Source organism: Leucoraja erinacea, chromosome 1, assembly GCF_028641065.1.
Source record: "Leucoraja erinacea ecotype New England chromosome 1, Leri_hhj_1, whole genome shotgun sequence".
NCBI classification, from domain to species: domain Eukaryota; kingdom Metazoa; phylum Chordata; class Chondrichthyes; order Rajiformes; family Rajidae; genus Leucoraja; species Leucoraja erinaceus.
The window spans coordinates 141,100,991-141,113,208 of NC_073377.1; the positions used below are offsets into that span (position 1 = coordinate 141,100,991).

General features: G+C 46.0%; 1 protein-coding gene across 2 annotated transcripts in view; it reads left to right on the forward strand.

Annotated features, from left to right (window-relative positions):
• Window positions 1–12,218, forward strand: part of LOC129702794 (actin-binding LIM protein 2-like) — a 230,139-nt gene that overhangs the window by 103,708 nt on the left and 114,213 nt on the right. For both annotated transcript variants that reach the window (XM_055644778.1, XM_055644787.1), the window contains exon 3: window positions 10,681–10,864. In XM_055644778.1, coding sequence (XP_055500753.1) covers window positions 10,681–10,864 — 184 coding nt within the window. The remainder of the gene's footprint in view (window positions 1–10,680; window positions 10,865–12,218) is intronic.

The window sequence follows — 12,218 nt, forward strand, 5'->3', positions numbered from 1 at the left end:
TATCAAATACTTTGGGATTTAACATCCATTCGGTGTTATCATTGAATTTGCGTGACCTGGTGTCTGCCACTGTATTTAGCTCACCTGGTAGGTAAGTTGCTGATAGCCAAATATGTCTGTCGACACACCATTGCCAGATTGTGTTGACCAATTTGTCACATGATATCGATTTTATGCCACCCATATGGTTAATATAGGCCACCACCGTGATATTATCTATTTGTAAACGAACATGCAAGTGATGCATATTTGTTGAATATGCTTTTAATCCATAAAATGCACCCAACATTTCCAGATAATATATGCCCAGTGTAAGTAGTAACGAACACTCTAGGTTAGTCCATCTACCACCTGTGCTGGATATGGAATTAGTTGCTCCCCAGCCTTGAGCACTGGCATCTGTTTGAATAATTAACGTAGGGTTAATTATGATGATAGGGCTGGGACTATGCCAAATGTTCCCTACCCACCAAGTGACCTGCATGTCATTTTAACACCTGTACTTTTGCCTGCACTTTTCTTTGTAAGTTTTGATAGTGCAGAGGTCCAAATTGTGTAGCTGGAAATGCTGCTACCATCTTTCCAATTACTCTCGCCACTTGTCGAATGGTTGGTCGATCGTTGACCATTAAATTGTTACATGTTACAATACAATACAATACAGTACAATACAATACAATTTATTTGTCATTTGAACCCCATTGAGGTTCAAACAAAATGTTGTTTCTGCAGTCATACACACAAGAAAGAACCAAGACACAACACAATTTACACAAACATCCATCACAGCGCATCTCCCCCTCCTTGTGATGGAAGGCCAAAGACTTATCTCTCCCCTGCACTTCCCATTCCCCTCCCGATGTCAGAGTCAAAGTCAAAGCCCCCGGCGGGCGATGGCAATTGACCCGCGGCCATCAACGCTGCGCCAGGTGATACAAGGCCACGCTCCGGGTCTTGTTGTTGGAGCCCCCGGTGGGCGCTAGCAAAGTCCCACAGCCATTCCAAGCCACGCCGGGCAATGATGTAAGGCCCCGTTCCAGGTACTCTTCAACCCCGCAACTCGGGCGGGTGAAGTCGCCGTTGCGGAAGCCCCAAAAAGCGGTCTCCCTGCAGGGACCCGCAGGCTTCCGGTGCCACTGTCCACCAGACCTGCGGTTGGAGCCTCCGAATCCCCGGGGTCGGGGCGCAGCAGCGCACCACCACCGCTCCTCCTGCTCCGAACTCGGCCAGCTCCACGATGGTGGGTAAGTCCGCAGGCTCCGTGACTGGAGCCCCAGGTTGTTCCTGCTGGAGGCCGCTCCACGGTGCTAGGCCCCAACGACAACGGAGACCCGACAGAGAAAAGGTCGGGTTCTCCGTGCAGGGGATAGATTTTAAAAGTTTCCCCCGCCCCCCACACACCCACACACATACACAAAAAAAAAACTACATTCAAACGAGACAAAAAACAACAAAAAGACAAACGGACTGCAGAGGCTGCTGCAACGTGAGTCGCGCCACCCACCGTACCAATTTGTGCCAATTCTGCTGCTTTGTCTTTTGGTAAAGTTACAGACATGTGGACTGAGTTAATTGCAAATCCCAGATAGTCCATGGTTGTGGATGGCGTCAACTTAGATTTATCTGGATGTAAGACAAAACCCAAGGTTTCAAATAATTGTTTGGTAGCTGATACAGCTGATATAGCCAATTCCAAGGTTTTGCCTACTATTAAGATATCATCAAGATATGCCATGACAATATGTTTCTGTTTTCTTAATATTGCCAAGGCTGGTTTTAGTATCTTGGTGAATAATCTTGGGGCTGATGTTAACACATTAGGCAACGCTTTAAACTGCCATAGTTGCCCCATCCAGGTAAATTTCAGGTATCTGCGATGATCCTTTTGAAAGGGTATTGAATAGTAAGCATCTTTAAGGTCGATGCTTGCCATGAAGTATCCTTTGGAAATCAGTTGTTTGGCAGTTACAAACGTTTCCATTTTGAAATGTATATACTTAACAAACATATTTAGTGAAGTTAAGTCAATGATGATGCGACGTCCACCATCTTTTTTAGTTTTGGTGAATATATTTGAGACAAATTCCAAGGGTTCATGTTTGTTTTTTTCAATGATACCCTTTGTAATTAGCCTCACCAGTTCAGCTTGGCCCTCTTGTTTTTCTTTAACTGAGAGGGAAAAGACCCTTTGGGGTGTATGCTGAACTAGTGGCATGTTTTCTTGAGCAAATTCTATTTTGTATCCACGAATGCTGTTGAGTATATATTTGTCATTCGTGATAGACCTCCATGCTTGCACAAACAGGTGTAATCTCCCCCCTGTTAGTATAGAACCCCCACTTTTTATATGCTGGTAGGAACCAGACCCACCTACCTCCATGGTTACGGGTGCTTCTTCTGTTTCTTTGTCGGACGATGTGTTGTCTGATGTGTTGCTGTTGGTTGGGGATGGCGCATTTTCCATGGGATCCGTTCTGGGCCCTGGCCTAAAAAAGGCTTCCGGGGGTAATGTGCGGACCCCGAGCTTTCACCAGTCCCATAGGGTTGACGTCGACTGGTGGACGCGGTGGGGTACTGCCGCTTGGGTTTTGTGGCTTTGCTCGTCCCGGGGCCTGCCCTCATGAGGCCAAATGTTTTGGACTCCTCCTCCATGTCCTTTACTTTTTTGGAGAGGTCCTTGCCGAAGAGCAGGATTTGTGGCTCTGTGGCCGGCGTTTTGCACAACCCCCGCAAATTTCGGGTTGAGGGAAGGCCTTATTATCTTCTTACGGAGGTTGTTGATTTCGAATTGGGTATTGCACAGCAGTGCCAGTGTATCCTGCTGATTCGTGGTCATTTCCACACTATCCACGGAATGAGCATAGGAAGTGATGGCTGACGTTAGGAGCCTGAGGATCCGCTGTAGTTTGAGTTCTTGGTTGCGGATATTTGGTGCAACTTGCCCCCAGATTTGGCTATTGACGGCCGGCACGTTGAGCAAGACGCAATTCTCTGGGGCCGAATACAGCTCTAGGGCCTCATTAACTACCTGCTCTTGTAGGGGCTTGAAGGGCAGGTAATTAATGCTGGCCGCCAGTTTTGGCTCTAATGGCCGTCCTGCTCGTGGAGCTGCCACGTAGCGGTTGACCACACCCAGCAGCTCTTCCTGGTCCTGTACCCCAAGCGTACTCCCGACATCTTCGGCCAGTGACCCCTCTTCTTGACCAGCCCAGCCCTGGTCGCCAACGCTGCCCTCGGTTGAGGGGGAAGCGATGGCCAGTGCGTTGTGAGGCACTGTGGCGGAAGTGCCTGAACTCCCTTGGCGAGACTGCTCCAGCTCCCGAAGCAAGTCTCGCTGGAGCATTTGCTCCATGAGCCGCTCCATGCGGCTCAGGCGGCTGTTTCTGTGCCGCTCGGGCGCCCCGTCCGAGGAGTCGGATACCACCGGCCGGTTAGTCTTCCGTGCTGATTTACATCCAGCCCGCTGCTCAGGCTGCGCTAGCGGGACTGGGCTCGGCTCAGTGTCGGGGATGGTGGATCGCAGGGTTTGCGGTCCTACCGCCTCTTGCCCCCCACTGATGGAACGCTCCTCTGTTGGAGCACGGGGGGCGGACTTCTTGGCTTGTCTTGATTTGCTCATATTCCTGGTGAGACAAAACAAAGCAACTTTTTTGGGAAAAAACGACCTCAGAATAAACTTACCTGATGGTCCGTCTTTTTTAAGCAGTAGCGGGAACGCCTGTACTCCCGTTCGTCGCTGTTGCACTGCGTGAACGCTCATGTCGCGCATGCGTGCTGGACGGGTTCTTCACGTTGTCACTCACGTGACTCCGCAGTAAAATGCTGAGGTGTGGTCAGTGATGCTTGCTGGATCTGTGTTGTTTTTTGAAGTGTGAGTAAGGCTGGGGAAGGTATTAATATCGACCTCAGAAAGCATGTGATACCATATGTAAGGAACTGTTTGCAAAATGTGAACTTTAAGCAAGCCTCGCCTGTTGAGTCACAGAGATCTTTATCGCTGAAGTAAAGAGAACAAAACAGACATGAATGGGGGAAGGTTGACCCGGGGCTCAATACTTATACTGGGGCACACCCCTAAACCTCGTGACACCCCTAAAACACCGGACCCCCCCCCCAGAACCGGAGGCATGAAACCAAAAGGGTAGATGAACGAGGCGTTGGACCCGCACATCCACCAACAGACATTGGGCCTGGAGGAAATCAGCAGACAGCAACGGCTAGGAAACGTTGGCCACCGTAGAGGTCCAGGTAAAATGGCAGGGGCCAAAGATGAGTGGGATCTTGCGAACCGCATACGTCCGTATGGAGTGCAGTCAGAGAAGGCCCCCGCTTGCCAGAACGAGTGTCGACCCCCGACGGGGATAAAATGCTAACCTCCGCGCCCGTATCCACCAGGAACCGTCAGCCCTAGTGTCAATCCCAAGCATAGAGGCGATGTTTCAGGATGACCGATGCAGCGACTACTGGCGGCGGGCCCCGGCATTTCCTAGATACCAGCAGGGTGGGCGGCACCGACGGGCCACGTCACCCCAGCGCTGGTGGTAGTAACACCACTTCCCCTTACCCAGATCATTCAGGGCAGGTGGGGCAGCTGAACTCCCGGTGGATGCAGGGCCTGGTTTCTGGGCCTTCCAAGGCACCACCGACACCGGATCGATTTAGCCACAGCTCGTCCACACGCTCTGCTAGCAAGGGGTCTGTGAAATCGTCACCGGCGAGAAGCAGGCGGATGTCGTCCGGCATCTGCTTCAAGAAGGCGTATTCGAAGAGCAGGCAGGGTCGATGACCGTCCGTGAGGGTGAGTATCTTGCTCACGAGCACCGACGGCTTGCCATCGCCGAGGGCCGCCCATGTGCATGAGCCGGCTGCGTGGTCCCTGCGTGGTCCGCTTTGAGGCCCTCCTGATCCAGCGCGCCGACTACATAGTAGTACCAGTTGTCATCAGCCGTGGTGCATTGAACGTTAAACTGGGCCTCGGCTTGTTGGAACCACACTTGGGGCTGCGATGTCCAGAACATGGGCAGCTCCAGGGAGACAGAGTTCTGCTGGGCTGGATTGTCAGCAACCTTGATCGTTGGCTGCAAACATCGCTGAAATCCAAAATGACCAATTTAGTTTGCCGTGGTCACCAATATGGCGGGCGAATAAGCAAGCCATGTGTGGTGAATCAAAGAGATCATTATTGTAAAAACACAAAGAGAACAACACACGCCCGAATGGGGGAAGGTTGATCCAGACGGGGTTTGTTATATAAACTAGAGCACAACCCTATACATCGTGACAACTCCTTCCCGCCAATACCCAGTCATGTGAACCTACCTCCGACTGCCGAGGGTTCGCATAGTAAGTGACCTAACCACCGGGTGGCGCCACAACTTTGTGGAATTTAAGATCATCCTTTTGTAAAAGGACGTTCAGCTCTGCAAAAGCGTAATGCTATGGAAAATGCCTTGAAATGTAAGGAATTACAATGTCATCCAAAAAGGATGAAACTCAACACTTGTCAAGTTGTGAAAAGTCAGAAACAGTGAATGTCCAAGGAGACTTGTAGTTTGTGCATCAGACTATTAAATATACAGTGTAATCAAAAGGCTAATGTATTGTGGTCTTTCAACGAGAAAGTTAGAACTAAAGGATACAAATGTTATACTAGACGCTGGTTTTCCAAATTAGGTCATAAGTGATAGGACTTGAATTAGGCCATTTGGCCACATCAAGTCTACTCCACCATTCAATCATTCACTCCTAACCCCATTATTCTGCCTTCTCATAACCCCTGACACTCGCACTAATCAAAAATCTATCTCAGCCTTAAAAATATCCGTTGACTTGGCCTCCACTGCCTTCTGTGGAAATATCCTCTCCACATCCACTCTATTCAAGCCTTTCACTATTCTGTATGTTTCAATGAGGTCTCCACTCATTCTTCTAAACTCCAGCGAGTACAGGCCCAGTGTCATCAAACATTCATCATATGTTAACCCACACGTTTCTGGGAACATTCTTGTAAACCTCCTCTGGATTCGCTTCAGAGCCTGAACATCCTGAGATACAGTGCCCAAAATTGCTCACAATACTCCAAATGCAGCCTGATCAACGCCTTATAGAGCCTCAGCATTACATCCCTGTGTTTGTATTCTAGCCCTCAAGATATTAATGGTACCATTGTGTTTCCCTTCCTTACTACTGATTCAACTTGCAAATTAACTTTTTGGGAAATCCTGCACCAGCATTCCCAAGTCCCTTTGCACCTCTAATTTCAGGATTCTTTCCCCATTTGTTTGACTAATCTTCTTGAATTTTTTGAAGAGGTTACTAGGGAAATTGACGAGGGTAAAGCAGTGGATGTTGTCTATATGGACTTTAGTAAGGCCTTTGACAAGGTTCCTCATGGAAGGTTGGTTAAGAAGTTTCAACTGTTGGGTATAAATGCAGGAGTAGCAAGATGGATTCAACAGTGGCTGAATGGGAGAAGCCAGAGGATAATGCTGGATGGCTGTTTGTCGGGTTGGAGGCCGGTGACTAGTGGGGTGCCTCAGGGATCTGTGTTGGGTCCACTGTTGTTTGTCATGTACATCAATGATCTGGATGAAGGTGTGGTAAATTGGATTAGTAAGTATGCAGATGATACCAAGATAGGGGGTGTTGTGGATAATGAAAAGGATTTCCAAAGTCTACAGAGTGATTTAGGCCATTTGGAAGAATGGGCTGAAAGATGGCAGATGGAAATTAATGCTGATAAATGTGAGGTGCAGGACAAATCAAAATAGGACGTACATGGTAAATGGTAGGGAATTGAAGAATGCAGTTGAACAGAGGGATCTGGGGATAACCGTGCATAGTTCCTTGAAGGTGGAATCTCATATAGATAGGGTGGTAAAGAAAGCTTTTGGTATGCTAGCCTTTATAAATCAGAGCATTGAGTATAGAAGCTGGGATGTAATGTTAAAATTGTACAAGGCATTGGTGAGACCAAATCTGGAGTATGGTGTACAATTTTGGTCGCCCAATTATAGGAAGGATGTCAACAAAATAGAGAGAGTACAGAGGAGATTTACTAGAATGTTGCCTGGGTTTCAACAACTAAGTTACAGAGAAAGGTTGAATAAGTTAGGTCTTTATTCTCTGGAGCGCAGAAGGTTAAGGGGGGACTTGATAGTGGTCTTTAAAATGATGAGAGGGATAGACAGAGTTGATGTGGACAAGCTTTTCCCTTTGAGAATAGGGAAGATTCAAACAAGAGGACATGACTTCAGAATGAAGGGACAATAGTTTAGGGGTACATGAGGGGGAACTTCTTTACTCAGAGAGTGGTAGCGGTGTGGAATGAGCTTCCAGTGGAAGTGGTGGAGGCAGGTTCGTTGGTATCATTTAAAAATAAATTGGATAGGCATATGGATGAGAAGGGAATGGAGGGTTATGGTATGAATGCAGGCAGGTGTGACTAAGGGAAAATAATTGTTCGGCATGGACTTGTAGGGCCGAGATGGCCTGTTTCCGTGCTGTAATTGTTATATGGTTATATGGTTATATTTAGAAAATAGTCTACATATTTATTCCTACTACCAAAATGCATGACTCCCCATTTTGCTACACATATTGACTTCCATGTGCAATTTTTAACAGCATGTATTTGGAACAAATTATTGATTGCTTCTATTTGTTTTTGGAGCCGAGGACATAATTTTTGGAACTTTGGTGTGTTTGGTCTAGAAATTAGGACCAGTCTTTGGAGAAGGAATGTTAGGAAATAATGTGCATAACTTTAAGTTACCTGAGAGCGTTATGGGCCTGTCCCACTTACGCGATTTTTTTGACGACTGCCGGCACCCGTCATAGGTCACTACAGGTCGCCGAAATGTTTCCAACATGTTGACAATCCAGCGGCGACCAGAACAAGGTACGATTGTATGGTCGTGAGTAGTCTCCTCAGTTGCCCAAAGAGTCGTAGCGTCTTTCTGGTCGCTGCTGAATTTTCAACATGTTGAACATTTTTGCCGACCTGCAACAACCTATGACAGGTGACGGTAGTCGCCGAAAAAGTCGCATGTGGAACAGACCCATTATTGTAAAAGAAATTAACTCCTTGATGATGTTTTGAAGTAGGGCATGAGTGATGGGTGTTTTTTTTTCGGGACAGGACCTCCCTTGCCATCCTGTATTTATTTATCTATTTATATCTATTTTTTATCCATGAAATGTGATCTTATATTTTTCTTTGACCTCTTTGCGGCATCTTTGCAGAACGCTGGCACTATCAGCTTCCTTTCAGAGAGTTTTGTGACATGTATAAAATATTCAGGATGGAGTTAATTACATTAATAATGCAGTTAATGAGTACTTCCGACTGAAAATTAACTGTAAAGCCTGTCTTCATAGCACTTGGTTATTTACACATGTGAAACATAGAAACATAGAAAATAGGTGCAGGAGTAGGCCATTCGGCCCTTCGAGCGTGCACCGCCATTCAATACGATCATGGCTGATCATCCAAATCAATATCCCATACCTGCCTTCTCTCCATACCCCCTGATCCCTTTAGCCACAAGGGCCACATCTAACTCCCTCTTAAATCCAGCCAATGAACTGGCCTCAACTACCTTCTGTGGCAGGGAATTCCACTTTTTTGTAAACATAATTTTATGTATTTTAATTAAAGAAGACATGCTTTCTATGCAGTGCATGTTGGAGTGCAAGGTCAAGGGCCTGTCCCACTTTCACGAGGTAATTCACAAATTCTCCCAAGTTTTTCCCTTGATTCAAACTCGCAGAATGTTCGTAACGAGTCCCTAGCAGGTCATAGGTATTCGTAGATATATTGTTGCAGCTCGTTATACTGGCCGTAGCTACTCGTGGCATCAGATAAGTCAGTATGCTTTTTCCTGCCCGATAAAAAATGTCCACGAGTAAAAAAATGGTCAGGATGAAAGAAATTGCAACTTTTTACTCGTAAGGAGGGCATCGAAATAGTCATGGGAATTCGCAGACATACTCGTAGGAGTTCGTAGGAGTTTGTGAACATAGTCGTGGAAGGTCGTAGATGTTTGTAGTTTACCACGATCTTGATTTTTTTTTAGGTCCTTTAAACTCGGCAGAGGTTTTGAATTAAGTCGTGAAATTGGGACAGGCCCTTAATGCATTTTATTGCGTTTTCTCTCAATCATTGTGAAAATGGGATTGTAGTAACAAGTTTGCTGTAATCCTGTTTTAAGTGGGAAACTGTTTACACGTTATAGCAGACTGAAGTGTTACTATCATCTGCTGTACAATTTAATTCTTGTTTAATTTTATCTCCATTGTAACCAAGTGAAATTCTGTCATCTGATTTATAGGAGCTGATAGAAACGAAACATGGAAATTGGTGCAGGAGTAGGCCATTCGGCCCTTCGAGCCTGCACCGCCATTCAATATGATCATGGCTGATCATCCAACTCAGTATCCCGTACCTGCCTTCTCTCCATACCCCCTGATCCCTTAGCCACAAGGGCCACATCTAACTCCCTCTTAAATATAGCCAATGAACTGGCCTCAACTACCCTCTGTGGCAGAGAGTTCCAGAGATTCACTACTCTCTGTGTGAAAAAAGTTCTTCTCATCTCGGTTTTAAAGGATTTCCCCCTTATCCTTAAGCTGTGACCCCTTGTCCTGGACTTCCCTAACATCGGGAACAATCTTCCTGCATCTAGCCTGTCCACCCCCTTAAGAATTTTGTAAGTTTCTATAAGATCCCCTCTCAATCTCCTAAATTCTAGAGAGTATAAACCAAGTCTATCCAGTCTTTCTTCATAAGACAGTCCTGCCATCCCAGGAATCAGTCTGGTGAACCGTCTCCTTCTATGGCAATAATGTCCTTCCTCAGATTTGGAGACCAAAACTGTACGCAATACTCAGGTGTGGTCTCACCAAGACCCTGTACAACTGCAGTAGTACCTCCCTGCTCCTGATGTCTTGTTCACTTTGTGTAAAATTTATCACTGCTGACTTCTGCTTAGTTTAGTTTAGTTTCGAGATACAGGGTGGAAACAGGCCCATTCGGTCCACCGGGTTTGCGCCGACCAGCGATCCCCGCACATTTACACTACGCTATACCCACTATACCCAATTTTTATATTTATCAAAACAAATAACCTACACTGCTGACCAAGGTTTAGGTTTGTAACCTACATACCTGTGCGTCTTTGTGTGGGAGGAAACCGAAGATCTCGGAGAAAACCCATGTAGGTCACGGGGAGAACGTCCAAACTCCATACAGACAGCACCCGTAGTCAGGATCGAACCACGGTCTCTGGCACTGCAAACGCTGTAAGGCAGCAACTCTACCGCTGCGCCACCGTGCACTGTTTGTGTAATAAGTGTAGGAAAGAGCTATACAATGCTCGTTTAAACCGAAGATAGATACAAAATGCTGGAGTAACTTCTCAAGGGCCTTGACCCATGACGTCACCCATTCTTTCTCTCCAGTGATGCTGCCCGTCCCGCTGAGTTACTCCGGCATTTTGTGTCTAAAACTCTATTTTCCGTCAGATTTCATTCCGAGTGCCGGCCATATTTCTGTTGGAAATTAATCTTGCTCACTTGTAACATGCTATAACACAAGGAAATAAAAGGTCAGTAACGAATATATAAGCCTGAAGGTCAAACTTAAGTTGATCTTTTTGTGTTTTTTTTTCCTCTCTGCAGAATGTGGATGTGATTTAGCTGAGGGTGGATTTTTTGTCAGGCAAGGAGAGTACATCTGCACTTCTGACTATCAGAAACTGTATGGAACACGGTGCTTCAGTTGCAGTGAATTTATAGAGGGCGAAGTGGTTTCTGCTCTGGGGAAAACATATCATCCAAATTGCTTCGTCTGTGCTGTCTGCAGGTAAGAAAATTATCTCTCATAGATTTATATAAATGCTGAGGCCTATTGGGCGAAAGGTTTAGGTTTGTAGGCATTAAATACAAGAATATGTCACTCATTGCCCTTCTGTCTACTCTTTCAAATTTTATTACAATCTGATTGTAGCCTCAATCTCCCATTGCCATCTACTTGTGCTAATCATCACCATCTTGCATATCATGACTCTGCTACCACTGTTTTGCAAGGTTGATGTCCTATTTTTTAACAGTGGCCCCAAGCTCTAGATGCTCCGTGTGAAATATTACTCCACTGAAGCTCTGCAAATCTGAGGATTTTTATAGTTTGCCAGAGGTATTGAGATGCACTAGCTCCGGATCTTTGCTCGTTGGGGACTTGGAGAAAGTCCTGTGATTTGAATATCTGATGAGGTTTTCCGACCTTTGAGACAATCGGCTGAAGAGGGGAGAATGTCACAATGGGGCGGCTAGGTGTCTTCATGGTTGTCTTGCATTCAATGTTTGTGTGCTCAACTGGATCTAATACAAACATCGAAAAATAGAAAATAGGTGCAGGATTAGGCTATTCGGCCCTTCGACCCAGCACCACCATTCAATATGATCATGGCTGATCATCCAAATTTTATATTTGTTGCATAATTCTTCAATAGACCTAATTAAATTGTACGACTGCCTGAAGTGTAAGCACATCCAATAAAAGGCATAAACGTAAATATATAGCCAACAAGAGGGTGTTGTGGTGAATTACATTATAACATTATGACAACAATTGTCAATCCACAACTTTGTCAGTGTGTAGACTTTGTTCTGGTGGCATCAGGGCTCATTAGGTCTCAGAAACCCAAGTAACTCTGTTATCATGTTCTGCTCTATATGCAAATCCAACAGCTCACACATTGTAAACCAGTTGTTATGCTGAAACTGTCTCAGACATTTGTCATTGTTTGGAATTGTGTTTCTTATGAGTGCACGTTCAAATAGGCAGCACGGTGGCACAGCGGTAGAGTTGCTGCCTTACAACGCTTGAGGCACCGGAGACCCGAGTTCCATCCTGACTACAGGTGCTGTCTGTACGGTGTTTGTACATTTTCCCCCCCGACCTGCGTGGGTTTTCTCCGATATCTACGATTTTCTTCCACACTCCAAAGACGTACAGGTTTGTAGGTTAATTGACTTGGTATAAGTTTAAATTGTCCCTAGTGTGTGTAGGATAGTGTTAGTGTGCGGGGATTACTGGTCGGTGCGGACTCGGGGGGCAAAAGGGCCTGTTTCCGCGCTGTATTTCTAAACTAAACTAAAAGCGATTGGACATCACTCACAATGAAATTTCTCCAAAAATGCGTTGATCATGGTGATGT